General features: G+C 39.7%; 1 protein-coding gene across 1 annotated transcript in view; it reads right to left on the reverse strand.

Annotated features, from left to right (window-relative positions):
* The window catches only part of usp40 (ubiquitin specific peptidase 40), a 137,197-nt gene that overhangs the window by 55,318 nt on the left and 54,724 nt on the right, over positions 1–27,155 (reverse strand). The window contains exons 11-17 of the mRNA XM_060827614.1: positions 25,758–26,085; positions 24,574–24,655; positions 14,361–14,532; positions 12,508–12,592; positions 11,342–11,412; positions 5,016–5,362; positions 549–678 (exon numbers count right to left, since the gene is read on the reverse strand). Of these exons, the coding sequence (XP_060683597.1) occupies positions 549–678; positions 5,016–5,362; positions 11,342–11,412; positions 12,508–12,592; positions 14,361–14,532; positions 24,574–24,655; positions 25,758–26,085 (1,215 nt within the window). The remainder of the gene's footprint in view (positions 1–548; positions 679–5,015; positions 5,363–11,341; positions 11,413–12,507; positions 12,593–14,360; positions 14,533–24,573; positions 24,656–25,757; positions 26,086–27,155) is intronic.

The raw sequence follows: 27,155 nt of genomic DNA on the forward strand, positions 1-27,155 counted from the left end.
CCACATTAGGACTGGAATAGAATTTATACAGGCTTGAGGGCTTTCTAGATCTCTGAGAAATAATTTGAATGTTTCAGTCTGTTTTGCCTTTTCATCTTGTCAGCCTCAGAGGGCAAGAACAATAGGTACACCTGCCTGAGCCAAAAATCTCAATTCCTTCACTAGCAACAGGTCAAAATTCTGGACCTCTTTACCTACCCGGGATGTGAGAGTACCTTCGCCATAGGGACTGCAGTGGCTCAATAAGACAGTCCACTTCCACTTCTTCAAATGTGACTAGGAGTGGGGAATAAATGCTGATCCCGGTTTCGCTGGCCAAACACCAAAAAATAATGCTTTTTTAAAAATATATGATCCTCAAGGCAGCAATCCAAACTGACTCACCCACTATGGAGCCAAGGGTACCATTTCTTTTCCCTACTCTAATTGCTTGATTGTTAATTTGATGTGCCACACACATTTGAGGAAATTTTTTTTTTAGAAAGTTCTCATTATCAAAATGCTGCTAAATGGAAGCAGCGTGGATCAGTACACAGAATGCTACTTACAGTCTCCATGGTGACGGGAATGGTCACTGTTTTTCCTGCAATCTGCGAGAATTTCTCACCACAGTAATTCTTGACCTGCAGCCAGCTGCGGTCAGCTACAGTTATTGGCATACCATTCGATGAAAGAACACTATAAGAGTGGTAAAAATAGAGACCATTAAAACTCATTCAGGTTTATTTTATAGACATTCATACACAAAGGAATCAGTTATTGTTGTTATTTTCTTGTGTACCAATTACAATTTTATGAAAACACCACCGTTAGTTATCCAACTTCCGAAATATCTTCAGCAACACTTCTGAATTGCGCTGAATATTTTACTCCTTTCAAGTCTGACTACCATCTGTATCCAGTGTATCCTGTTATACAAGAGAGGCTGCAAAACTACTCGAAATTCCCACATCACCCCATAGGTCACTTACACGAACAATCAAGTCAGAGAAAAATTGCCCACATGAATAATGGAATAAAATAATGTGAAATGCTCTTTCAAATTGAGGCTGATAATATGCTCACCAACAACAAGTGAAGCAGACAGAGAACTTACGATTAAAGGAGCAGAGAACTGGCTAAGTGCTGGCAGTGAAGACACCACCAGGGAGTATGAAAGCAAGACCCAGGAGCTGGGAGTTAGGTGCTAAGAGCCAGGGGCTGAGGACTGTTGCCAAGAGCCAGGACCAGGACCAGGAACAGCCATTTGTTGACATTAGGAGAAGGAAGTGGAGGGCTTTTTCCCCTGAAATGATCCACTGGGTTCAAGAGGGATTAATGATGAGGAAGTAAGTGCAATGGGTTAGAGGAGACAGGAAGGTCACAAGAGATCTGGATAGAGGAAGGGAGGCTGGAACTGTCTTCTGGCTTAGACTTCAAAGTAACGCTCTTCATTACATATTAATACCAAATACTGCTATGCATGCTTATCACAGACGTACTAAGTCCAAACTCATAGTTGCATTAGGCAAGGACAATGTCACCTTCTTCATGTGCTCATGTCAACATGGACATGAGACTTCCAATGCAAACTGCTAAATTCCCAGCAAGTGTATTATGATCTATCTCCACCTATTTGGTGCCATTTAATACTATATCATTACAGGGTTCTCTGCCTATTCACAGCACCAGTAATACACGTGATACTTGAATGATCTATCTGGGTGGGACAACTAGTTATTAGTTGAAAACAGTTGGATCATGCATAAGATCATAAAACACAGCAGCAGAATTAGGCCAATGTGCTGGGGACAGGGGTTTAAATCTTACCATAGCAGATGTTGAAATCTAAATTCAAAGTTTGGAATAAAAAGCTAGTCCGACTGTCAATCATCATGAAAACTTCATTAAAGCCCATTAATAACCTCAAATAAAATTTCACATTTAGTGAAAGAAATCTGTCATCGTTGCATGATCTGGTCTACGTAACACAATAAGATGTAGGAGTAGAATTCAGCTCATCAGTTCTGCTCTGCCATTCGATCACGGCTGCTTCGTTTCTCAACCCTATTCCCGTCATCTCCCTGTAATTCTTGATCCTGTTACCAACCAAGAACCTATCTACTTCTGTCTTAAACACACTCAATGACTTGGCCATTACACCCCCTGTGGCAATGGGTTCCACAGATTCACCACCCTCTGGCTGAAAAAATTGCTCCTCGTGTCCCCTCTCTCAGAGCTCCTAGTGGAACTACTTCTCCACATGCACACTATGCAGGCCATTTTCCAGCCCTCTAGGGCCCTCCCTGACTCCAGTGATTCCTGAAAGATCACTACCAATGCCTCTACAATCTCCTCAGCTATCTCCTTCAGGACTCCGGGGTGTAGTCCATCTGCTGCAGATGATTTATCCACCTTCTGACCTTCAGCTTCTCTCACAATCTTCTCCTTAGTGATGGCTACTGTACTCACCTCTGCCCCCAGCTCTCCTGAAGTTCTATTTTGCAGCAGATATATTCCACTGTGAAAACTGATGCAAAGTTCAGTTTCCCTGCCATTTCTTTGTTCCCCATTACAACTTCACCAGCCTCATTTTCCAGTAGTTCAATATCTCTTGCCTGTCACTTACCTTATGGATATATTTTTTAAAAAACTTTTGCAATCTTCTTTTATATTACCTACTATTCCTTCCCTCACTTATTGCTTTTTTATTTATCCCCAGCAAAGGCTTCCCAATTCTCTGGTTTCCTGCTAATCATCATGACATTGTATGCTTTTTCCTTTGCTTTTCTGCCGTCCCTAACTTGCCTCGTCTTCCCTTAGTACCATCATCCTCCTTTGGATGAACTTCTGCTGTGCATCCCAACTGCCCCCAGAAACTCCTGCCTCATTACACATCACCAAATCCAGAATTTCCTGTTCCCTCATGGGGTTCAGCACAAGCTGCTATAAAAAAAAACTATCGCATTGATATTCCACTTATTCCTTTTCTTGAGAGCTTGATTTTCCCAGTCCACCCACATTTGAAGAACCCCATGATCATTGTAATTGTGCCTTTCTTACATTCCTTTCCTATCTCCTGATTTACTTTCTTCCCCACATCCACATCTAGACAATTCCTATCAGGTCTTTTTTCCTTTGTGGTTCCTCGCGATTACCCACACAGATTCTACACCTTCTAACTCCATACCAATTCCTGCTATCATTTAATTTCATTTTTACTAACTGTTCTTTTGATAGAATGTGTAACCTTGATTTAGCTTCCAGCCCTATTCGCCTTGCGACCATTTGTCTGTGATTCCCACAAGATCGTACCTGACAATCTCAATCTGCACCAAAGCTCATTTACCATGTTTCCAATAAAACATGCATTTAAACAAAAACCCATAGTCCAGCACTGACTGCCTCCTCTTCTCATAGTTTGCCCCTCATCTGCTGTGGTGGTTTAGATTCCTGATCCTTTCCATACTCTGCCCTATTACTTGTTCTGGAAACTTTCATAAAGCTCTGCTGAGCCTTCTCTTCGCTCTCCCACACCTCCAATCACCTTTACTGTTCTCCATAAATTTTCCATGCAACTGAACCAACCCCAACTCTCACTTCCACACAACCCACATTGTGCAATCCGCCAGGACTCTGATCCCAGCTTGATTCAGGTTCTATTGTGTCAGCGCAATTCCTTCCTTCCCCAGTATTGCGTCAAATGCCCCACAAATTCAACCCCATTGCTCCCACAACAATCTTTGAGCTACACATTTATCTCTTTAATCTTGTTGACCCAGTGCCAATTTCTTCATGGCTCAGGTAGCAATCCAGAATTACCTTCTGGGTTCTGCTTTTTTTTATAGTTTTGCCCCTAGTTGCTCATACTCCCTCAACAGATTCCTTTTCATCTTTATACCCATATCATTGGTGTGGATATGGATCATGACAACTGGATCTTCTCTCCTATTCCCACTCCATGTTCTTCAGCATCCGACATGAGATAACCTGACTATGGCACCAGATGGGCAACACAGCCAACGGGTCTCTCGATCCTGACCAAAGAGAACAGTGTTAACTCCCCTAACTATATTATCCTGATTACAACTACATTTCTCTTTTCACCCCCCCTGTACCATGGTGCTATGGTCAGTTTGCTCATCTTCTCTACAGCCCTCATTCTCATCCACACAGGGACTAAGAATCGTAAACCTGCCAGACCAACTCAAGGACTAAGGTTTCTTCAGCACTACCTCCTGTATCCCTCTACCTGCCTCACTGGTAGTCACACCCTCCTGTCCCTGGCCACTGGTCAAATGTGAGGTAATCAATCGAGGAGGTGTGACTGCGTCCTGAAGCACAGCATTCAGGTGACTCTCCCTCTGCCTGATGTGTCACAGTGTGCAAAGATCAGACTCCAGCTCATCAACTCTGAGCTGCAGTTCCTCAAGCAACCAACATTTGCTACAGATGTGATCAATACGAACCATAATGGGATCCACAGGCTCCCAAATAATTCAGTTACAACACACTGTCTAGCCTGATACAGAATCATGGTGCTCTGAAGGGGGCTGTTTGGTCTATCATATCTGTAACAGCTATCTGATATCTTTTAGACCTTTCTTTCCCCACAACCCTGCAAATTTCTCCCTTCAACTATTTTATCCCAACTACCAACTCAATTATTTCCTGATTATAATTTTCAACAAGACAGGACCTTGCTTTTGATCTCATCAAACAGAGTCTTCAGGATTGAATCCTCAACTTCTGTCAAAAGGGAAAATGACATCAACTGAAATATGCTGTATAAGCTCTTGACAGTGGATTCACACCAAATGGTAATTAATGTTCTGTCTAAGTTTTCAGAATGTGCAGCAATTAGGAACATACTGCCTAATCAACATACAAGGCAAGCATAAGGGAAATTAAAGAGAACATTATTAGGAGTTAATCATTTTTGGTTTCCCATAAAGAGCCAGGCAATACTACAGAGTGAAAAAAAAACTGACAATAATGAAGCTTTACAGCAGATCAGCAATTCAGCAATCACTCACCTCAGGTTGTAACACTTCTGGTCTGATACTAATATAGTATCACCATCTTTCAACCTTAGATCCGCAAGGGTCTTGTGGCCATCCTCAGCATCATATGCAACCCAGTTTGTGGACCCTTTATTCTCCAAATTTGACTTGTAATAAACTGTCAGCTCCTCTGGAGAAATCCCTGTCGACAGAGCTAGACTGTTTCGTGCAGAAGCCAGCAATGTGTTCCGTGTGAACACCTTTTGCATCTCTATGAACTGCACCATCTCGGTTTCCGATTTGCTCTTCAGTGCAGGACACAATATTTTAAGCATCATGGGTTCGAACTCCTCGCCAACATGTATCGTCACTCCACAAACCTGACAATAGAACAGATGTAACAAGCTGCTCAGTCTTCATTGCCTAACTTAATTATGTATCTATAATCTCTCTAAATGTAAAAAAGCATCATCAGGTAAGAAATAAACAAGCAACAGAACCACTTGAGTTGGGGAACTTAAACAAGGTGAAATGAAACAAAAAGGTGAGCAACAAAGTGCAACAGAAAGTAACAATGGAAATATGCATGGTAGAAACACACTGCAGCAAGTGTTACTTAGTCCTGACACATTCATGTGCAAGATGGGGCAACACAGTGGCTCTGTGTTCAGCACTGCTGCCTCACAGCACTGGGGACACAGGTTTGATTCCGCCCTCGGGTGACTGTGCGGAGTTTGTACGCTCTCCCTGCGTCTGCACTGTTTTCCTCTGGGGGCTCCAGTTTCCTCCCACAGTCCAAAGATGTGCAGGTCAGGTGAATTGGCCATGCTAAATTGTCCATAGTGTTAGGTGCAGTAGTCAGAGGGAAATATGTCTGGGCGAGTTACTCTTCAGACGGTGGACTTGTTGGGTCAAGTGGCCTGTTTCCACACTGTCGGAAATCTAATCTAATCTAAGATACTACACACAACTACATAAATATACATACTGGCACAAATCTAACACCTATTATGCAGTTGGCACACTCCAGACAATACATTCTGAAGTTTACAAACTGTTGCATCTGCTGTTTGGTTCAGGAGGAGCTACAAATATATAAATTTACCCAGAAGTAGGTTTGAAGACACGGGCCATATTATAGTAAGTGTCCTCTAGGTGTCAGACATGACTCTGCAGAACATGATCTCTCCACTAAAGATTGTGGATTCAAGCCCTCATCAGAGATTTATATACAAAATCTGATGAAATACTGCATTGCCATCTGGACTCTCTTTTGGATGAGACTTTAAACCAAGACTAATCTGGATTGCCCCTAATCTGGATGAAAATGGCCACTTGGACCCAACAGAAGCAGAGTCAGGAGTTAATTCAATGTCAGGACTGACAGAGAGGCCTCAAATATTCCCAACAAAAATTATCACATTGCAATTTACAGGATTCTGTTGTACACAATTAAAAATCACACAACACCAGGTTATAGTCCAACAGGTTTGTTTGGAAGTACTAGCTTTTGGAGGGCTTCTCCATCAGGTAACACTCCGAAAGCTAGTGCTTACAAATAAACCTGTTGGACTGTAACCTGGTGTTGTGAGATTTTTAACTTTGTCCACCCGGATTCAACACCAGCACCTCCACATCACACTTCAAAAATACTTCAGTGGAAGTGCAGCACTTGGGCATGTTATGGGATTTGAATAAGTGCTAAATGTTAAGTTTTTCATTTCCAATTTGTGAAAAACATTATGGGAATATATTTTCTATTTGGAATGAAAGATTAAGAATTATCACTATCACACAGTAACAGGATACTATCACAAGAAATTATATTCTGCATTTATCTAACACTGCACCTGGAAGGTATTCATTATATTCTTTTTGGCTTCTACATGACCTGTTATTCTACTCCATATTCAGACATGAAAGGCAAAGTTGTTTTTGTTCTCTTCCTCACTACTGTTACTAATAACTCTGAAATTAGTAAAAGGAATAATCGTAATAATAATCTGAAGAGGAAAAATCCATGCACATCACAATCAAATAATCCCTATAATGTGGAAGCAGGCTGTTCAGCCCATCATGTTCATACCAACCGTCCGAAGAGCATCCCTATCCTATTCCCATAACCCTGCATTTCCCATTGCTAATCCACCTAGTTTGCCCATTCCTGGACACTATGGGCAATTTAGTATGGCCAATCCACCTAACATGCACATCTTTGGCCTGTGGGCAAAACTGGAGGACCCAGAGGAAACCCACGCGAGCACGGGGAGAACATACAAACACCACATAGGCAATTGCCCAAGGCTGGAATTGAACACGGATCTCCGACACTGTGAGAAGAGCTAATCAACGAGCCACCATGCTGTCCATGCCCCCAGTCATCACAAATGAGATTCTACCCAAATTTCTTTTGTTGTGATTGCAGTTTCTTCAGCATAAGGAGCACATTTTCTATCAAGTCATTCACCTTCCCAACAGAATCCATATCATGCATATGTGGAGAGGATTGTGAAGGTGCTAAAACCTACACATTTAACTGTCTGGTTTAATATTGTCTTATATAACGTGTGCAATTTCACTTCATAAAGTTCTTGTGAAGCACCTGTAATTTTGTTTCATCATGATAAAAGGGACGCAAATACAAATTGGTGGTTTGTGTGTGCATGTGTATGCGTTGGTGAGTTATACAGGGTGAAAGTCAGAGAAATGGAGCATGTGCATACAACTTGTATTCATGCAGCATCTTTAACATGAAATATACCTGTGAAGTAGAGATGCTGGTGTTGGACTGGTGTGGACCAAGTCAGAAGTCACACCACACTAGATTATAGTCCGACTGGCTTATTTATAATCACAAGCTTTCGGAGTGCTGCTCCTTTGTCAGCTTGAGATTTTAAATAAAAGTGATGGACTGGTGTCATGTGACTTCTGATTATGACGTATTTAGTGCTTTTCCAATAAAGACAAGAAACAGATGCAAAAATAGGGCAAATGAAGTGAATGTGCAAAAACTTAAGAAAGACATTTATGGAGAGAGAAATCGGTAGGGGTGAACAGCAGCACCACAAATGCTGGGGTAAAGGAGTGAATGTGTATGAAATGACAAAATCAGAGGAATAATATAGGAACAGGTGAGTATTGCACATGGAAAAGAATGAAAGTTGGAGCACATTGCAGGGAAAGGGTGGGACAAGTCCATGAAGGAGACAAATATTTTAAATTGACTTGATTTATCTATTGTCACATATATACACTGGCAGATAGAATGGATGTTGACACTGCCAGACTCTGAAGCCAGATATCCACAATATTATTTCACAGATTGAAACATTATGCATCCTAGCTCAGGCTACAATCTGATACTGATCAGCTGGTAAATTGGATAGAACAACGGCAGATGGAGTTTAACCTTGAGGAGTGCAGATGTATTTTGGGAAGTCTAACAAGGGAAGGATGCGTACAATGAATGATCGGTACATCAGGAGCAATGTTGGAACAAAGGGACCTTGGTGTACAAGTCCATAGATCCCTGGTAGCACAGATAGACAGGGTGGCAAAGGCAGCTTACAGGATGATTACCTTTTTTAATTGGGGCATAGATTATAGGAGCAAGGAAGTCTTGTTACAACTTCATAAAACATTGGTTAAGCACAGATGGAACAGTATGTGCAGTTCTGGTCATCATACTATCAGAAGGACATAATTGCACTGGACAGGGCGCAGAGGAGATTCACCAGAATGTTCTTCAGAGGAAGAGTCTCCAATATGTGGAGACACTGAGAGGCGGGTGGGATTCTGACTGAATTATGAGTGGGATAGAATGGATCATAAGAATCTCTGCACCATAGCAAGCACTTAAGGGCACAAGTTTAAGATAAGGAGCAAATGCCTTAGGGGAGAACTGAGAAAACATGTTTTTTTCACCCAGAAGGTTGGAGATATATGGAATATGCTGTCCAACAGGGTGGTGGAGGCAGTTATTCACAGAATATTTGAAAAGCAAATGGATAAATACTTAAAATTCTGAGGCATAGTAGGCTATGGGATTAGTGCAATTTGGTGTTTCTTGGTCAGCGTAGACATGGTGGGCCAAATGGCTTGTTATTATGTTGAATGACTCTATAACTATAAGAAGAGTCATCTCGAACATGAAACACTGACTTGGTTTCTCTCTCCACAGATGCTGCCAGGTCTGCAGAGTTTCGCCAGTATTTGCTATGTTTGTACCTGCTGATCAATGCTCAGTTTGGGTTTTCCCAGGTCAATTTAACTCCATACTTCATTACAGCCTTTGTGCAAATATAAACAAAAGAGCCAAATTCAACAGGTGAGGTAAGAATGTCCACATAAGACATCAAGGCAACATTTGACTACATTTGGTATCAAAGAGCCCTAGCAAAATTGAAGTCAATGGAAATCAGGAGAAAGATCCCTAAGTGGTTGAAGTCACACTCATCCTAAATGAAAATAGTTGTAGTTATTGGAGGCCAATCACTTTGCTGGAGGATACTGCTGTAGGAATTTGTCAAGGTTGTGACCATGTGGACCAACAATATAAAACCAGTAGCTACAAGAACTGGTCAAAGGCTTGGAATTTTCTGGTGAGTAACTCACCTCTGATTTGCCAAATCCTGCTTGGCCAATTCCCAAATACAGGAATGTGATAAAATATCCTTCACTTGCTGGTTGAGTGCAGCTCCAACAACTCAACAAACATCCCACTTGATTAGCGTCCTATAATATTCCTATAACCTTAAATATTCACTCCCTCCACCACCACCACATTGTGCAATAATGTGCATCATTTACAAGGTGCATAGCAGCAAATTCACCAAGGCATCAATAACAAAATCTTCCAAACTATATTTCTTCTAAGCTGCATAGACACACAGCCACTCTGAGGTGCCATGCTTCTGGTTTTGGAAGGTAATGCCAAACACAGACTTCAGAGGTACACACACTCATTGATAATTAAATCAGATGGAGTATTGCTTCCAAACACACAATCTCTACCTCTAGAAGGTCAAAACCAACAGACACACAAGAATACAACCTTCTGCAAGTTCCACTCCAAATTATATATAATCCTGCTTTGTACATACACCACAGTTCCTTCACTGTAATTGGGTTTACGAACTCAAAAGACTCTTCCTAACTGTACTGAGATCATATTTAAAACATATGAATTGCTATGCCTCGAAAAGGCAGCTCACCACCACTTTATCAAGGACAATAAAAGGTGGGAAATACACATTGGTCTTGCCAGTCATGCACACATCCCAAAAACAGGCAGACAGTCAAAGAAAAAGAGAAGAAAAGGAAAGAAAAGAAAAAGGAACAAGTGCAGAATGAGTAATGAGCATGTATAAAGAAAACAAAAGATGTGATGAATGTGTACAAGGTAAATATAAAATAATTATGGAAAATTAAAGTAAAACAGGAACAGTGAAAGATCACAATCATCTTCAAGAATAAACACTATAATACAGATTCTGATCTAAAAATCGAATGGAGATACATAAGACAATTATAAGAATTGATAGGGTGGGGAGAATTTATTTCTTCCAGTGACAGGGAATGGAACAAGTGGCTCTCATCTTAAAATCAGAACTAGATCTTAGAGGTGATGTCAAAAAGCTCTTTTTCACATGAAAAGTGGAATAAACCTGGAAGGCTCTCCCCAAAAAGCTGGTCCAACTCGAAGTCAATTTTTTAAAAAGGCAGAAAAAAATGACGAAGGGGATGCTGGATCATCTGAATGGCGTATTTCCAATATCCTACGTTCCCAATGCAGAATAGCTATATAGATATTTGCACCTTCTTATCATCTGATCATGAATATGCTGGAGTGAAAACAGGAATATTGACTTTCATGCACATAAACACTGAAATATATTGATGTTTGGCTTCTAAAAATTTATCTTCCCTTCCCCTCCTTCCCCAACCCCATTTTCAGTTCAGAATGATGAGACGAAGGTTCTGTCAATCTTAAAGACTCCCTTGGAAATGAGTTAAGAGTAGTTTCAGTTTAAAGGACAAAATTTGCCAGAGTTCAGAAATAAACTGAATATCACATGTAGATGTCATTGCATACATGGTTTGGGAAAGAAAAAGTGAACCACCAAGTAATTCAGTGAGGCATGTTGTTAGGTCAGTGTGGCAAAAAAAATCTTTAGTCAGCACCTAGCTGTGCTGTTCTTGATTCAGCACTGTTTAATGCCAGGACAGAGTACCCAAAATAGAAAATGTTAAGTCTTCCTAGTACTATTAACCCTTATACCTTGATAAGCACAATACAAAAAAAAACACAAAAAAATCAAAAGCTTGTAGCAATCACAAGCAAATTAGTTATTCATTACCTGGCTACCGTTCCATACAAAGAGAATGGTTCCATCGGTGATGCCCAGACTGTGCAAAGAGGTATGGTCCTCTGGGTTGAGAAGGGAGGAAACTGCAGTCAGTACTTAACTTGGAATGCAATCACATCCTATTATTCACTTCATAGTGTTGGTGAATAATTCCTAGCATTGCTGCATTACATTCATTAATTATATTGCAACAGCAAACATTAAAATCACAGGCTTTGCCACACAATTATAGCCAGCAGTGGTCAGCCAGCATAGTTGTCTAGATTGTTACAGAAGTTGAGAAGTTTATAATGAATGTAGTTTTAATTGTACCAAACTACACTATTATCAAAAAAAATGGTTAGAAGTTCACTGAGGTACCACACAAATTCACAAATCTTTCCACTAACAAGTCCTGCTGGTTTGTTATTTGTATATTGCTATCACTGCCACACTTCACTAAAAATTATTGATAGTTAGGAAGGATAATGTTGTCTCACAGAGAGGTTGGAAATGATAACGTCTCAAATGAAGAAATTAAGACCCATGCTATTAAAACTAAAAAGCACTAACTAAAGTCTAGCAAGGAATGGTTTGAAGATTTAACAGTAAATTTGGCTAGAAATGGTCAAATGTTTGATACTGCAATGAAAGAACCTGGGAAACGACATGCAATAGAAAGCAACCAAGAATGATTAAATTTAGATTTACAGGATTAGGCAAACATTCTGGTGTTTTAATCCTTTTTGCTTAAAATAGGAAGCATTCTATTTTGCAGAAGCTCCCGAAGGGTATTTAAAAAATTCAGCAGGATTATGGCAAGATGAATTACACACAGTCTCCCACATTGTATGAGACAGAAAGAAAATAATTCTGAGCCTACGTTTTCTGACTAACAATATAGAAGTCCCATTGTTGTACTAGGGTGGACAAGTAAAAAGTTACATGACATCAGGTAATAGTCCAACAGGTTTATTTGAAATTACAAGCTTTTAGAGTGCTGTTGAACAAAAGACATAGGCACTCCAAAAGCTTGTAATTTCAAATAAACCTGTTGGACTATAACCTGGTGTCATGTGACTTCTAGCAATATCGAAGACAGCTGCTTTGCATCTGCTGTTGGTGAGACATGTTTTCCAATTCCCATAAATTGCTTTTACATTTGTTTTTTTCCTTACCATGGAAGGTCTCATAAAGGTGAAGACCAACAGGCAACTGCTTGGCAACACTGATCACCATATCACCTTTCCAGAATTCCAGCAGCTGCAATGAGACATTGGTGGTCATATTGTGTATAAATATATTAATTAAAAATTCATTGACTACATCTTATGACTTAATGAATGGAATAAATGTCCAACCTCAGGTTCTAGTCTAAACTATAGGGAAGAGGTGGACAAGAGTATTGGGGGAGGTGGTGCTGGAGGAAGTGGAGGTGCTGGAGGGGGAGAAGGTCGAGCGGGAAAAGGTGGTGGAGAGGGAGAAGGAGGGGGTGAAGGAGGAGAAGAAGGTGGAGGGGGGAGTGGAGGAGGGGGAGGATGGGGGAGCCAAATTAAACACTTTGGAGCAAAAGGAAAATTCAATAAGCAGTACTGATAATGCCTAAATAATCTATTTTACGTAAATGTTGGTTAAGAGATAAATATGGGTCAGGATGAAAGATCCCATTGTCTGAACAGCTACAAATGTAACCTGTCGAGAAAAAGCACAGTTAATATTTTGGGTCTAGTGATCCTTTTTCAGAACACTGGACTCAAAACTTCTGCTTTTTCTTCACAGCTACTGCTGGACCTAAGCTTCTCTAGCATTTCCTGTTTTTGTTTTAGATTTCCAACAATAGCAGGTCTTTATTTTATCAGCATTTAAATGGTTATTAATAAAGCATTATTCAAAACACAGCATTATTTCAAAACACAGCATAATCTGACGTTGTGTCAACGTTGTTTCTATTCAATAATGATCCAATTCCCCCTTAAGTGCCTCAACTGAACCTACCTCCACCTTGGATTCCAGATCATGAGATTCTACTCATTGTGTGTACAAGATTTTTCTCATCATATTTACTACATTTGTAAATCATGCTAAATCTCTTGTTCTCTATCCTTTAACAAAGGAACAATTTGTTCCTATTCACTCTATTCAACTCACAATTTTGAAAACTTTTATTTGGATTTCCTTATAGCCTCTTCTCCCCAAGAACAGTTCTAACTTCTCTAATCTCACCTCACAACTGAAATTTTTTGATCCCTGGAAACTATTTTTGCAAGTTATTTCTGCATTCTCTCCAGCGTGTTTGCATTTTTCCAATAGTTTGGCATCCAGAACTGATTCCTGATGAAGGGCTTATGCCCGAAACGTTGAATCTCCTGCTCCTTGGATGCTGCCTGACCTGCTGCGCTTTTCCAGCAACACACTTTCAGCTCATCCAGAACTGTACACAATATTCCAACTGAAGTCCAACAAGTGTTTTATACAAGTTCACTATCACAACCCTGCCTCTAGTACTCTATTAATAAAAGAGTAGGAAATTGTATGCTTTATTAACTGCTCTCTACCGACCAGCCACCTTCAATCATCAACACATACATATCCAGATCCTTTTGCTCCTGTAGCTCCTTAAGTACACAAACATGGTAAATAGTGACTCAAAAATGTACCTCAACAGATTTCAATACCCATTTGCCTCTTTCAAATTTAAAAACAAGCGTACCCATTAAGATTAGTAACCAGAGGATTTAAGATCATTATTAAAACAATCCAGAAGGGCAGCTTTCTTTTATACAACTAATTGTTGGCTACCTAATGAGTGCTGGAAGCCAGATTCAATCTAACTTTCCCATATTAACATGTAAAGGAGAAATTTGAAGAGTGATGTGGAAAGTGTCAGAGAACAATGATTATCTGAATGGCCCTTCTAAAGAATCAGCACAAGCAACAACATCAGGATAACCTCACTCTGCTTTATTGTTCCATGTGAATTTAGCAAAATGATTGAGAACGTCATTGGCATTAAGCAATATTCTGCACTTACCTGGAAAATAGTCTGTCTGAGATCACCAATTGTTTTCCTCCTATCAATGGTTATTGTCAGCACGCTGTCTTTCTGGGAAGAAGCTGGGTATAGGGCGCCATTTCCAAATTTATACTCAGGACCCAGATGAAGGTGGACTTCAATGTTATTGGTTGCAGAATCAAACTCTGCCCTGGATTTGAAATGCCACAATGAAAACATGTATCGGTCTTTTTGTTTTGAAGTGGTTGCGATAAGAAGGCAAATTTTGCACTGGAAACACCATCCCTTAAGACTTGCTTGATGCTTGAGAGCAGACTGAATTCATTTGATGCAAGGATTTGAATGCCACACGGAAAATGAGATCATTGCATCTCATGTGACCTGCATCAGAATGAGGGTTCCAGAATTAAACAATCAAACTTCAACACGTAGCAAAAATGGCCTTGGGATGAAGCAGACAGTAGCAGCAAAGCCTCATAGAAGAAATGGGTAAGGAACAGAAAGTAGAAATCAGTCATGAAGAGCTCCTTTTCATACTGGAAGGACATATGAGGGATCAGTTTTAGGACTATGGCTCTCTCTACATCATTTGAATGACCTGGACTTGGAAATAAAGGGCATGATTTACAGATAATGTGAAATTCCAAAACACAAGGAAAAAAAAATTGGGAGGACAGTAACAGATTTGAAAAATAGATATTTCAGAAATATAACTGCAGAAGGCAGTATGAAGATAGATTATATGAACTAAATCATACAATCTTAAATGGGTGTAAGGAAATAGAAATCTGCTACACAATTGTTTGAGGATGACAGGAAAACACTTTAAAAGTAAATCATAAATACTATTAATAGGGACAGAATACAAAATCAAGAACGATTTTTTTGTTAAACGCAGGTGAGGGATCAGCTAGAACAGACTTTTCAATTCTGGGCAACAATACTTTAGAAAAGCTGTATCATAGATGAAGGCCTTCAATCGTGTGGTCATGATTTGGAGATGCCAGTGTTGGACTGGGATGTACAAAGTTAAAAATCACACAACACCAGGTTATAGTCCAACAGGTCTAATTGGAAGCACACTAGCTTTCGGAGCAACGCTTCTTCATCAGGTGAAGGAGCATCGCTCTGAAAGCTAGTGTGCTTCCAATTAAACCTGTTGGACTATAACCTGGTGTTGTGTGATTTTTAACTTCAATCGTGTAGGGGGATTACAAAAAGTTCTTACAGAAAACCAATTAAGAAATTGGAATGATATGTTCAAAATTATGAATCATTTGGACAGAGCAAATGATCAGAAAGTGTTTGCAGTGGCAAAAAAGACTGGTAATCAGAGGACACGGATTAATGGTGACTGAGAAAAGAATTTGAGGCAATCTAGGTCAACCTTCCTTACACAATGATAGAGAATGCTCAGTCTGGAAGGTTGACGAAAGCAGAGTCAAGAGTAATGTATAAAACAGAATTGGATAGTTACCGGACAGAGAAAAAATACAGAGCTACAAGTAAAATTCAGGGGAGTAGAATTAATTTAAATAGCTCTACCAATAAACTGACAAATGCACAATGGCCCAAATTGCCTCCTTCTGTGATATATATGAGTCTACAATCCTGCAAAAAGAGTCTTTCAAATCGTCTGTTTAGGATGAATACAATTGTTAAGAAACAAATGTTCTTGTTCAAGTGTTAAAATTTGCGGTATGATGCTGTGTAACCATCATCCAAATGTCACAGCTTTTTCTTTGATTGCATTGTGTTTAAATTGTACATTATTTGGCAAATATAAAATGTCTATTAAGCTGACATGATTTGTTATCAATTGTGCATGAAACTAAAGCATAGTTTAGAATTGCAGTATGCCAGTTCACTAGTAGATGTTAAAAGGAGATAATAAGCAATGATATGATAAACAGAATTCAAAGGTGCTTCCAACTGCATTATTCATAATCTCCAAGATAACTTCAGAATATCTGTATGTATTTAAATCTACAACAGTCTAAACTCTATCTGTTCATTGTCAATTGTGCCAGGTCACTTTCTAAAGCTTTTATTCAATGGTAAAATTTGTGGTTTAGTACTGTTTGCAATTCTTTATGGAGATGGTGCACGTAGTAATCAGATAGTAATCTTCCAAGAGTCCTCAGAAAAGTCCCAGAGGATTGGAGAAATACTAATGTAACACCTTTATTTAAGAAGGGAAGACGACAAAAATAGCTAACTGGTCCATAGTTAACTGACGACAAAAATAGCTAACTGGTCCATAGTTAACTAACATCTGATATAGGGAAAATGTTAAAGTCTGTTTCATAAGATGTAATAGCACAGCATTTAGAAATATATAGTATGATCAAGTATAGTCAGCATGGCTTCCAAAGGGAAAATCATGCTGAACAAATTTAGAAGACTTACTTGAGAAAGTAACAAGCAGGATAGGTACAGGGAAACTGTGGATGCAATATCAGTTTCAGAGGGTGTTGATAAAGTAACACATATAAGCTACTTTAGTGTTGGGGATAGTATATTAGCATAGATGGAGAATTCACTAACTAATGAAATACATTTGGGATAAGAGGAGCATTTTCAGAGTGACAACCTGCCTCTGGAGGTGTGCAAAAAGGATCAGTGTTGGGGTCACAATTATTTACAACATATCATTCAGGTCATTAATATGCAAGTTCATGTACTACTATCACATTTATAGAGGACACTAAAATGGGTCAGAAGGCCAGTAGATAATACAGTCTGCAGAAGGTGTGTAAACAGGTTAAGAAGGTGGGCAAAAAGTTAGCATGTGGAACATAATGTGGGATTATGAGGTGATGCACTTGCCTGGAAGAATAGTGAGACTAACATTAATGAAACGGAGAAAGGCTATATAAAGCTACAGCACACAAGAATTTACGAGTCTTCATGCATTAAGTGCAAAAAATCACTAGTATACAAGTTCAGGAGGTAATAGGAAAAGCAAATGGAATGTTGGCCTTTATTTCAAAGGGAACAGGAGCGTAAAAATTGCAAGGACTTGTTAAGATTAGTTAAGGCATTGGTGAGACCACAGCTGGAAATAACACAAACAGCTTTATCTAAGGACAAATATTCTGGGATTGGACACAGTCCAAAGAAGGTTCACTAGGATGACCCTGGGCACAAAAGGATTTTCTTACGAGGAAAAGTTCAGTAGTCTGGGAAAGTCTACGACCAGAGGGCACAAACTCAGAATAAGGGGTCACCCAATTAAGACAGCAATAAGGAGGAATTCCCTTCTCCTAAAAGGCAGTGAACTTGTGGAACTATTTACTGCAGATGGTTATGGAGGTTGGGTCATTAAGTATATTAAAGGCTGAGACAGACAGATTTTTAATCTTTGAGGAATCAAGGGTTAATCAGCAGGAAAATAGAGTTGAGGGACATCAGAGCAGCCATGATCTCTTTGAATGGTGGAACAGATTCAACAAGTTGAACAGTCTACTTCTGCTCCTTTGATTATGGTCTTGTAGCATTAAAGCACAAGTATTCACAAACACTGTGGCTATGACTCACATTGTGTTGTATTACAGAATGAGAAGCATACTTGGTTAGTAGAGAATTCAATTCAACCATTTGAGCCTGGAATGCAGCAAATAGGAACAAAGTAGCAGTTGCCAGAAATCAAATTCACATCATTGTACGCCTTATAACATGCGTGTTATTGCCAGCAAATTTGTAAAGACTTAAAGTTGCATTTAAAAGTCTTTCTGTAAATCTTCAAACAGTACCAGTTTTGCCAGTATACGCGATATTATTTTGCCTTAATCAAACCCTTGTATATTTCCATGTTTCCCAGTTTTAATTTAGTAAAAAGACATTTATTTTCTCATTCAAGTATTTCTCGCACTCTAAAACAGCACGATGTATTTAAAAGCGCAAGGCAAGAAGCAGGCACGAACAGTCACAAGGTACAAGCTTCCTCAAGCAAAATCATATGGTCACTTTCGCACTTCTGGAGTCAATTAGCAAAATTGTGTAGGAAAAATGGTTTTGTAATTTACTAAGATTGACTATATTAAACTGAAAACCTGCATTCCAATTTGACTGCGTCTGCACCTTAGAAGAGGACTAAATTTATGTAAGACACGTCACCCTTTTCCTTCAAGTAATAGTTGATAATAGATGTCTTAAAAATTAATGTGGCAACTTGGTGGGATTGACTTAGGGAATAACTTGTACTTATAAACAAATTGATCAAATGCATCTCGGAGTTATATTATCAAATGAAAACAGCACAAGCCATGTAAAGAGATAGTAGGTCAGATGATCAATAAGTTCTATACAAAAGGAATAATTCAAGGAGTACCTTAAAGGAGAAAGCAAAACAGAGAGGTATGGGGATAGAATTCAAGAGCTTGGGCACTAGACAATGAAAGACATAGCACAAAAACTGGAGCAATTAAAATTGGGTAATTTAGATGTCAATAGACATTGCAAGACTGGAAAAGATTACAGCAACACGGAGCAGAAACACTATGGAGACATTTCAAAACAAGGATCAGAATTGCAAAATCAGGTAATTGCTTGACCAGTATCCAACGGAGCACGCAGAGGATTGGTAGATGAATAGGACTTAGTATTTGAGGACACGGTCAGCAGCATTTCAGACATCCTCAAATTTATGGAGAGTGGATTTTGGAGACCAGCCAAGAGTACACTGAGACAGTGAAATCTATTTGTTTTCATGCATGGTGAAGTCCAAAATTAGAGGAAATTGAATATAAGGATGTCACTAATAAATCCAACAATGAATTCATTGTCTTTACCCAGACAATGGTCAGAATGTGGAACCTGTCATATTAGCAGCGGAGGAGAATAGCATCGATGTGTTTAATGAGAAGCTCGATAAACATGAGGGAGGAAAAAAAACACCAACAGGAATATATGCAGAGGAGGGAGGAGGCATTCGTAGAGCATAAACACCAGCACAGAAGGTTTGCTCCAATGATTGCTTCTGTGCTGTAAATTCCAAGTCACGGCAATGGCAGCTTATTTCCAACTCACGTTACTAAGGAAATGTTGATCACATCACTGAAGTTAAGACAGTAGCTAGAACAAGAAATATAATTTATCTTGCCCAGCAATTTTGCATTGTCAAAATGAAGTACCAGTTTTTTAAATCATAATGGTAAGGCTGCATTCAGGAATTGTAAATATAAATTTAAACTAGAAGTCTACTGCTTAAAAATTTGTTGGAAGTTTAATTATCTGTAACCATTTGAGCAAATTACAAACTTCAGTGCATTGAATCAGTTGGCAATTTAAAAGATGTTTTTAAAAATCAGTGTTTTACAAAGCCTCTTGAATAATATTTGGCAAATATTGAATGTAAAGACTTTTTTGGAGAAAAAAAATGATAGCTTGCTCAATGACTAGACAAATTTATATGGAGAACAGCTCAGTCATTCAGTACATTGGAAAAATCAAATGTAGACTGGATGAACACAATGGAACATCTCTGTTCAGTCCACAAACATGGCTACAAATTTTTAGTTCCTATGATTAAAATTCTCCACCTAGTTTCACATTGACCTTCCTTCCTCAGTCTCCTGTTGCACGCCAATGATGCCCAACACAAGTATGAGGAATTGCACCTCAACCTTTAGAGTCATAGAGATATACAGCATAGAAACACATCCAACTCATCCATGCCAACCAGACATCCTAAATAAATGTAGTCCCATTTGCCAGCATTTGGCACATATCGCTTTAAACTCTTCCTATTCATGTACCCATCCAGATGCCTTTTAAATGTTGTAATTGTACCAGCTGCCACCACTTCCTGTGACAGCTCATTCCACACATGCACCACCCTCTGTGTAAGAAAGTTGCCCCCGCCACCTTAAATATAAGCCTTCTAGGCTTTGACTCCCCCATGACAGAGAAACGATCTTGTCTATTTACCCTATCCATCAAGATTTTGAAAACCTCTAAGGTCACCCCTCAGCCTCTGCTTTCCAGGGAAAACAGCCCAGTCTATTCAGCTTCTCCCTACTGTCAAACCCTCCACACCAGGCAGCATCCTTGTACATCTTTTCTGAATGCTTTCAAGTGTCACAACATATTTCCTATAGGAGGGAGACCACAATTGCATGCAGTATTCGAACAGTGGTCTAACCAATATTCCAATATGACCTCTCAACTCCTATACTCAATGCACTGACCAATAAAGGAAAGCATACCAAACATCTTTGTCACTATCCTATTAACCTGTGATTCCATTGTCAAGGAACTATGAACTTGCACTCCAAGGTCTCTTTGCTCAACAACACTCCCCAGGACCTTACCATTAAGTCTGCCCTGATCTGCCTTGCCAAAATGTAACACCTTGCATTTATTTAAATTAAACTCCATCTGCCACTCCTTGGCCCATTGAGCCATTTGATCAAGATCCCTTCTTCGCTGTCCACTACACCTCCAATTTTGGTGTAATCTGCAAACTTACTAACTATACCTCCTATGTTCACATCCAAATCATTTATATAAATGACAAAAAGCAATGGACCCAGCACTGACCTTTGTGGCACTCCACTAGTCATAGGCCTTCAGTCCGAAAAACAAACCTCCACCACCACCCTCTGTCTTCTACCTTAAAGCCAGCTTTTCATCCAAATGGCTAGTTCTCCCTGTATTCCATTTGATCTAATCTCGCCAAACAGTCTGCTGTGAGGAACCTTGTCGCCCATCTTACTGAAGTCCATATAGATCACATCCACTGCTTTGCCTTCATTAGTCCTTTGTTACTTGTTCAAAACACTTAAGTTACTGAGACAATTTCCCATACACAAAGCCATGTTGACTATCCATATCTATCCGTGTCTTTCCAAATACACGCAAGTCCTGTCCTTCACGATTCCATCCAACAATCTGCCCACCACCAATGTCAGGCTCACCAGTCTTTAGTTCCCTGACCTTTCCTCAACACTTTTCTTAAATAGTGGCATATTAGCCAACCTCCAGTCACTGGCACCTCACTGTGGATATCGATGATACAAATAAGGGGCGACACGGTGGCACAGTGGTTAGCACTGCTGCCTCACAGCGCCTGTAGACCTGGGTTCAATTCCCGACTCAGGCAACTGACTGTGTGGAGTTTGCACGTTCTCCCCGTGTCTGCGTGGGTTTCCTCCGGGTGCTCCGGTTTCCTCCCACAGTCACAAAGATGTGCGGGTCAGGTGAATTGGCCAAGCTAAATTGCCCGTAGTGTTAGGTAAGAGGTAAATGTAGGGGTATGGGTGGGTTGCGCTTCGGCGGGTCGGTGTGGACTTGTTGGGCTGAAGGGCCTGTTTCCACACTGTAAGTCTAAGTCTAAGTCTAAGTCTAAATATCTCAGCAAGGGGCCCAGCAATCACTTCCCTAGCTCCCCACAGAGTTCTAGGGTATACCTGATCAGGTCCTGGGGATTTATCCATCTTTTTGCAATTTAAGACATCCAGGGCCGTCTCCTCTGTGGTATGAACTTTTTTTTCAAAATGTCAATATTTATTTTCCAACATTCAATATCTTCCTTATCCTTCTCCAACAGTAAACACTGATGCAAAATACTCATTTAATATCTCCTGTCTCCCCCATCTCCTGCAGTTCCACACATAAGTGTCCTTGCTGATCTTTAAGGGGTCCTATTCTCTCCCTAGTTACCCTAGTTACCCTTTTGTCCTTTGATGACTGACATTACAGCCTTCCAGACTCTACAATGAATTTATAATTTCACTTGGTCTGCTTCAGATTTTATTTTTACGCTTATTTCTGAACAATGGCTGTTTACCATTCTGCCACTACCACTTCCTCTGACATCGCACTACTAACTCTTCTGTCACGCAATCTCTTCTGCATCCAGCCAGCACAAACATTACCGCTTGTTCTTTTCTTAAACCCCTTCCCACCCTCTTCTGACTTGCTTAAAACTTCTAACTTCCTAACATTTCTAACATTTCCCAGTACTTAAAATGAAACATTAACATCCTGTCAGTAGATGCTGCTTCCAGTCAGGAAAACTTAAGTTTAATTGAGAAATGAACACATTTTTGAAGGAAATGTTATACTTTGCTTAGGCTGAGGCAATCAAAATTTGCAGAAATATGGCACATGCTAAGTACTAATGATTGCTTTTGTGTTGAAGAAAAGTCATGTTTTATATACTTTTGTGTGTTCAACCCAAATTTGGAATTCATCCCTCAGGACACAACTTGCAGACTTCAATTGGCTAAACCCAAAATCAGAGATCAGTGAATGGAAAGGCCAGATATTTGGGCACACAGGGCACAGAATACGCTCCTATACCTGAGTGGTGTCCTCAAAACACGTCCAACAATGGTGCACTGGCTTCACTTCAAAACAGCCAGTGAGGTGAAGAGGAGAGCAAGGTTCAGCCATTGCTGGCAGATTGGAGTCAGGGTGCTGAGCATCTAGGAGACAGCAGCAATTGCATTTGATGATTATCACCATAAATTTCCAATTTTGTAAAGTAATGCTGAATTATAATATTTCTTTGCGGTGAATGTATCTCCATATTCAGATTGCCCTAGAGATCAAAAAGTTGACTTTTTAAATTTTCACTTCATTAAAAGATAACGATTTGACCTTAGATTTTGGGAGAATTTTCTGGTGAGCCTGAAAATTTAACAAAATTAAACTGTGGTGTCAATATAATCATGCTGTTCAAGGGGAGGAGGAATAAATGCACCAGAAGATTTTCCTAATCTTGTAACAGCATAGTTAGAGGTGTGAATGGCTAAGAAAGCAGTACACACTTTCTACATGGTTCTCTGACATAGTCCCACGTTCAAGCATGTGCCTTCAGGTGAGATACATTTAAATCAGCAACCCTCTCCCACACAGTTCAGCAAACAAGCAGGGCATTTATTATGGGTATTTTTTGAGTGCTGGAATTTTAACAGCATTGCACACAGTCCTCATGTTGGGAGTCCAGGGAATGCTTCAGAGACTGCACCTCAGTGGAAGGTCAAATGCCACCAAAGGTTGCAGTAAAGGTCTATATTAGGGAGTTGCAAGGCAAAAGGGGTTCATTCAAGGTAGGATTTATTCTCGTGGAGAAGGGACCATTGCTGTTCTGGTCTTTTTTTTGGTGTGTTCCACCCTGTGAACCTTTCCATGACACCATCTATTTCGAACACCTTTTATTTCAGCGCTGCCTACTTCTCTCAGTGGAGATACCAGTCAGCTATTCTTTCACATTTTTTTCTTTGGCCCGCAGACATCCTGTTCTGCCCACCATTGCAAATGCAGAGACAGTAGTCTGACAAGGTGCTTGGACTCAGGACCAATAAAATGGCACTCAGTTAATCTCCTGCTGCCATGTGACTATTCAGCTCAACACTGCAGTCTGAATATTATAAAACTCACCTTGAAGATAAAAATAAAGAGCGAAGTCGATTTCAATGGAAATGATTAAACATTGTGTATTACTAGGAACTCAGCCAAATGACAGAATGACTCAGAATCACTACAATTTGTTAAAATTTTTGAAGGCTGCAACTGCATTCTTACATGGAAATTGAAACAAAAAATAAATTTAAACATAGCACAATTACAAGCCATCTGTTTTAGGACATGATCAATGTTTTTGTAACAACACTCACTGCTAGAAAGATTGGTTTTGCAGTTAAATGAACTGTTATATTTACTAAGCTTATAGTAAAAGGAAAAACAACAGTGGTCTGTATCTCTGGATAAAGCTGTAAATGTCTTCCTTAATTTTTCAATCATAATTAGATCAAATGATTAATGGCCACTTGAAGTCAATTGGCATCCATTTATTTTAACTTTTCTCCATAATAATTTTTAAACGTCAGTGGAAGGGACTGGTAATGAAATGAATTAGCAAGATGTTCACTTACTTCTCAAACTTGGACTTGAATATGATCTATATTTCAGAATTATTCTCTTGTGCCTGTGAAATTTAGGCTTATTCAAACCTATACTTGGTGGGTAATCATTCAATGAATATAATAGTGCTGATCAACAAGTAAGACCATGGATTGCTTCCTCACTGTTTATTTCCTTACGCTGTTCTTTAGTATTCTCCCTTACTGTACAACTCCACATTGCTGAATTTGGTTTGCAATTTTTGTCATTTGTTTGGTTGTAATGTCCAATATAAAATTATTAGTAAAAAGCTTACAGTTTGATTCCAAGCAGGCATCTCTTAGAACACAACTCTACTTCACATTTCTGCAGAGAGTACCTTTGTTTTTGAAGACTGGCATCCAGGTTGGCTATCTCTTCCAGCAAGTCAGGAGGTACTTTGTACCTCGAGTTTCCTCGAGCTATAGGAACATGTAAAAACGGAACAAACTTAATGTTTTACTTGGGGGACAAAAAAAATTAATGACTCACATTACATTATCACGAGATGACAGAAACTACCAATCTGGGTCAACTCTGCTAAATCCCTTTTGGATTTCTTAGTGACTAACCTCTATCAATGGAGCCTAGTTATGGAATTCCACATATGAGGAAACATTCTCTCTCTGCATCAATTCTAACTAAACCTTGCATGATTATTAGGATGCACCTGAACCCATTTTTATTTTAACACACAGAAGGGGTTAAAAAACAAGTTTTGACAATGTTGCAGTTTTGCTCAATTAATGGTGAACTTGGCAATGTTCTGCTAGTATTTTGGAGGCTCATGAAAATCCCACAGGCATGCTGCAGTGCAAAGTGATCATTTTAGTTTTAGTAATTGAGGCATTAAATGCGCTATCACTACATGAATAATTAGCCCCATAAAGATCACATTCTCTATCAACAGACAGCAGGATTGTGATCAATCATGTATAAGCACATTAATGAGTGGAAGTCAACTGCATATTGTTAGTCAAAAATAAATACAGCAAGATATCACTGAAGATTAGAGAAGTGCAGAGATCCATTTAGGTTGATGAGTTAACAGGATTTAGTGCGAGTTTGGACATGGGCAGCAGATGGATGGGTTCAAGTTTCTGCAGAGTGGAAAGTAGGAGGCTGGTCAGGAGTACAATCAAGTAATCAAGAATTGAGATAACAAAGACATGAAAGAACAAGAAATCATCAGTAGATGAGCTGAGGCAAGAATGGAGTTAGGCAATATTACTGTGATGGAAATAAACGCACTTGGTGATGATACAGATGGATGCTTGGAGGGTTTGTATCAGGGTCAAATATGATAGGATTTCAACAGTCCATCCAGCCTGAGGCAGTTGTCAAAGAAAGAGATGGAGTTGATAGCCAAGGAACACAGTATTTGGTAGGAGCGGTATGCAGTTTCAGAGAATCAACAAGAATTAAAAATTGCTCAGTTCCCGAAGAAACTGGCTGACACCCATTATTATCTCACATCATCCCCAAATCCTACTGCAGTTTAATTGAACATTTGATTTACCGTACCCTCTGCTGGTCGCTGTAGTTGAGATTTTCTATAAAACAGCATGTAGGCGCACTCCTTGCCCTCAAATTGCTTCTCAATGTCTTTCTCTTGGATAGGCCGTACTTGGGTATCATCAAAATCAAACCAATGTACTTCAGAAGCTGGTATCTTGGAGTGTGTTTCCGTCTTGTCAGCATGCGAGGTGCTGGCTTTGCAATTTTCTGTCTGTGCTTTCCTGATTTTGGATTTGTTGGGCTGTTGCCCCAAACAGTCATGGCCAACCTGTTTTACAGCAACTCGTGTTCCATCTGCTTTGAGCAGAAACACATCAGGATGACTCTCCAGAAACTGAAAGAAAAGGGAGAAGAGTATAATAGAACTTTAGAACAATCACAGAGCAGCATTAAAATTGAGCAGGCAGGCCAGCTGAGGTAACAGCTTATCTGGGAAAGGCTGTGTTTTAGTGGTATTATCTCTGGAACAGTAATCCAAAGATCCAGGCTAATGTTTCGAAGACTAGTCCCACCACAGCAAATTGAATTGCAGCCCAAACAGTGGCATCTACCCAGCAAGATGGTAAACTGCCCATGCTTGCCCTGTCCACAAAAAGAATAAATCCACTCTGACCAAACATTATTGCATCAGTCTATTCACAAATCATCAGCAAACGATGCAAGTGTCATCGGCAGTGTTACCTCAATAATAACATTTCATTCATGCTCAAGTTGGATTCTGCCAGGTCCACCCAGTTCCTAGCCTCGTTACAGCCAATGGTCCAAACATGCATTAAAAAGGTGAACTCCAAAGGTGAAGAGACAATGACTAACCTTGATATCAAGAAGATGTGTGTTGCTAATTCTACAATGTTCAACACTATGCACAAGTCCTCAAATACTGAAATAGTCCATGGCCACAAAAACAGGTCTAGCAAGACAAGTGAGAATCTAACCTTTGTTATTTAATAGCATTACCATGACCAAATCACCCATTAATAGCAACCTGATAGTTGTCATTGACCAGAAACTGAACTGGACTAGCCATATAAATACAGTGGTTACAAGAGGGGGTCATGGGCTAGGAATCCCACACAGCAAGTAACTCAGCTGCTGACTCCCCACAGCCTGCACACTTTCTGCAAGACACAAGTCACGAGTGTGATGGAATACTCCCTGCCTGCCTGCATACATGCAGATCCAGTAACACGGAAGAAACGCAACACAACTGACACAAAGCAGCCTGTTTGATAAGTCTATATCCACAAATGTTCACTCCCTCCATAAGTGACCTTGATTAGCACCAGTGTGTACCATACACAAGATGCACAAAAATTCACCAAAACTCTTCAGACAGCACCTTTCAAACTCACAGCCACCATCATTTTGAATGTCGGGGTAGTAGATTTATGACATTACTACTGC

This window comes from Hemiscyllium ocellatum, chromosome 7, assembly GCF_020745735.1.
Source record: "Hemiscyllium ocellatum isolate sHemOce1 chromosome 7, sHemOce1.pat.X.cur, whole genome shotgun sequence".
Classification (NCBI taxonomy): domain Eukaryota; kingdom Metazoa; phylum Chordata; class Chondrichthyes; order Orectolobiformes; family Hemiscylliidae; genus Hemiscyllium; species Hemiscyllium ocellatum.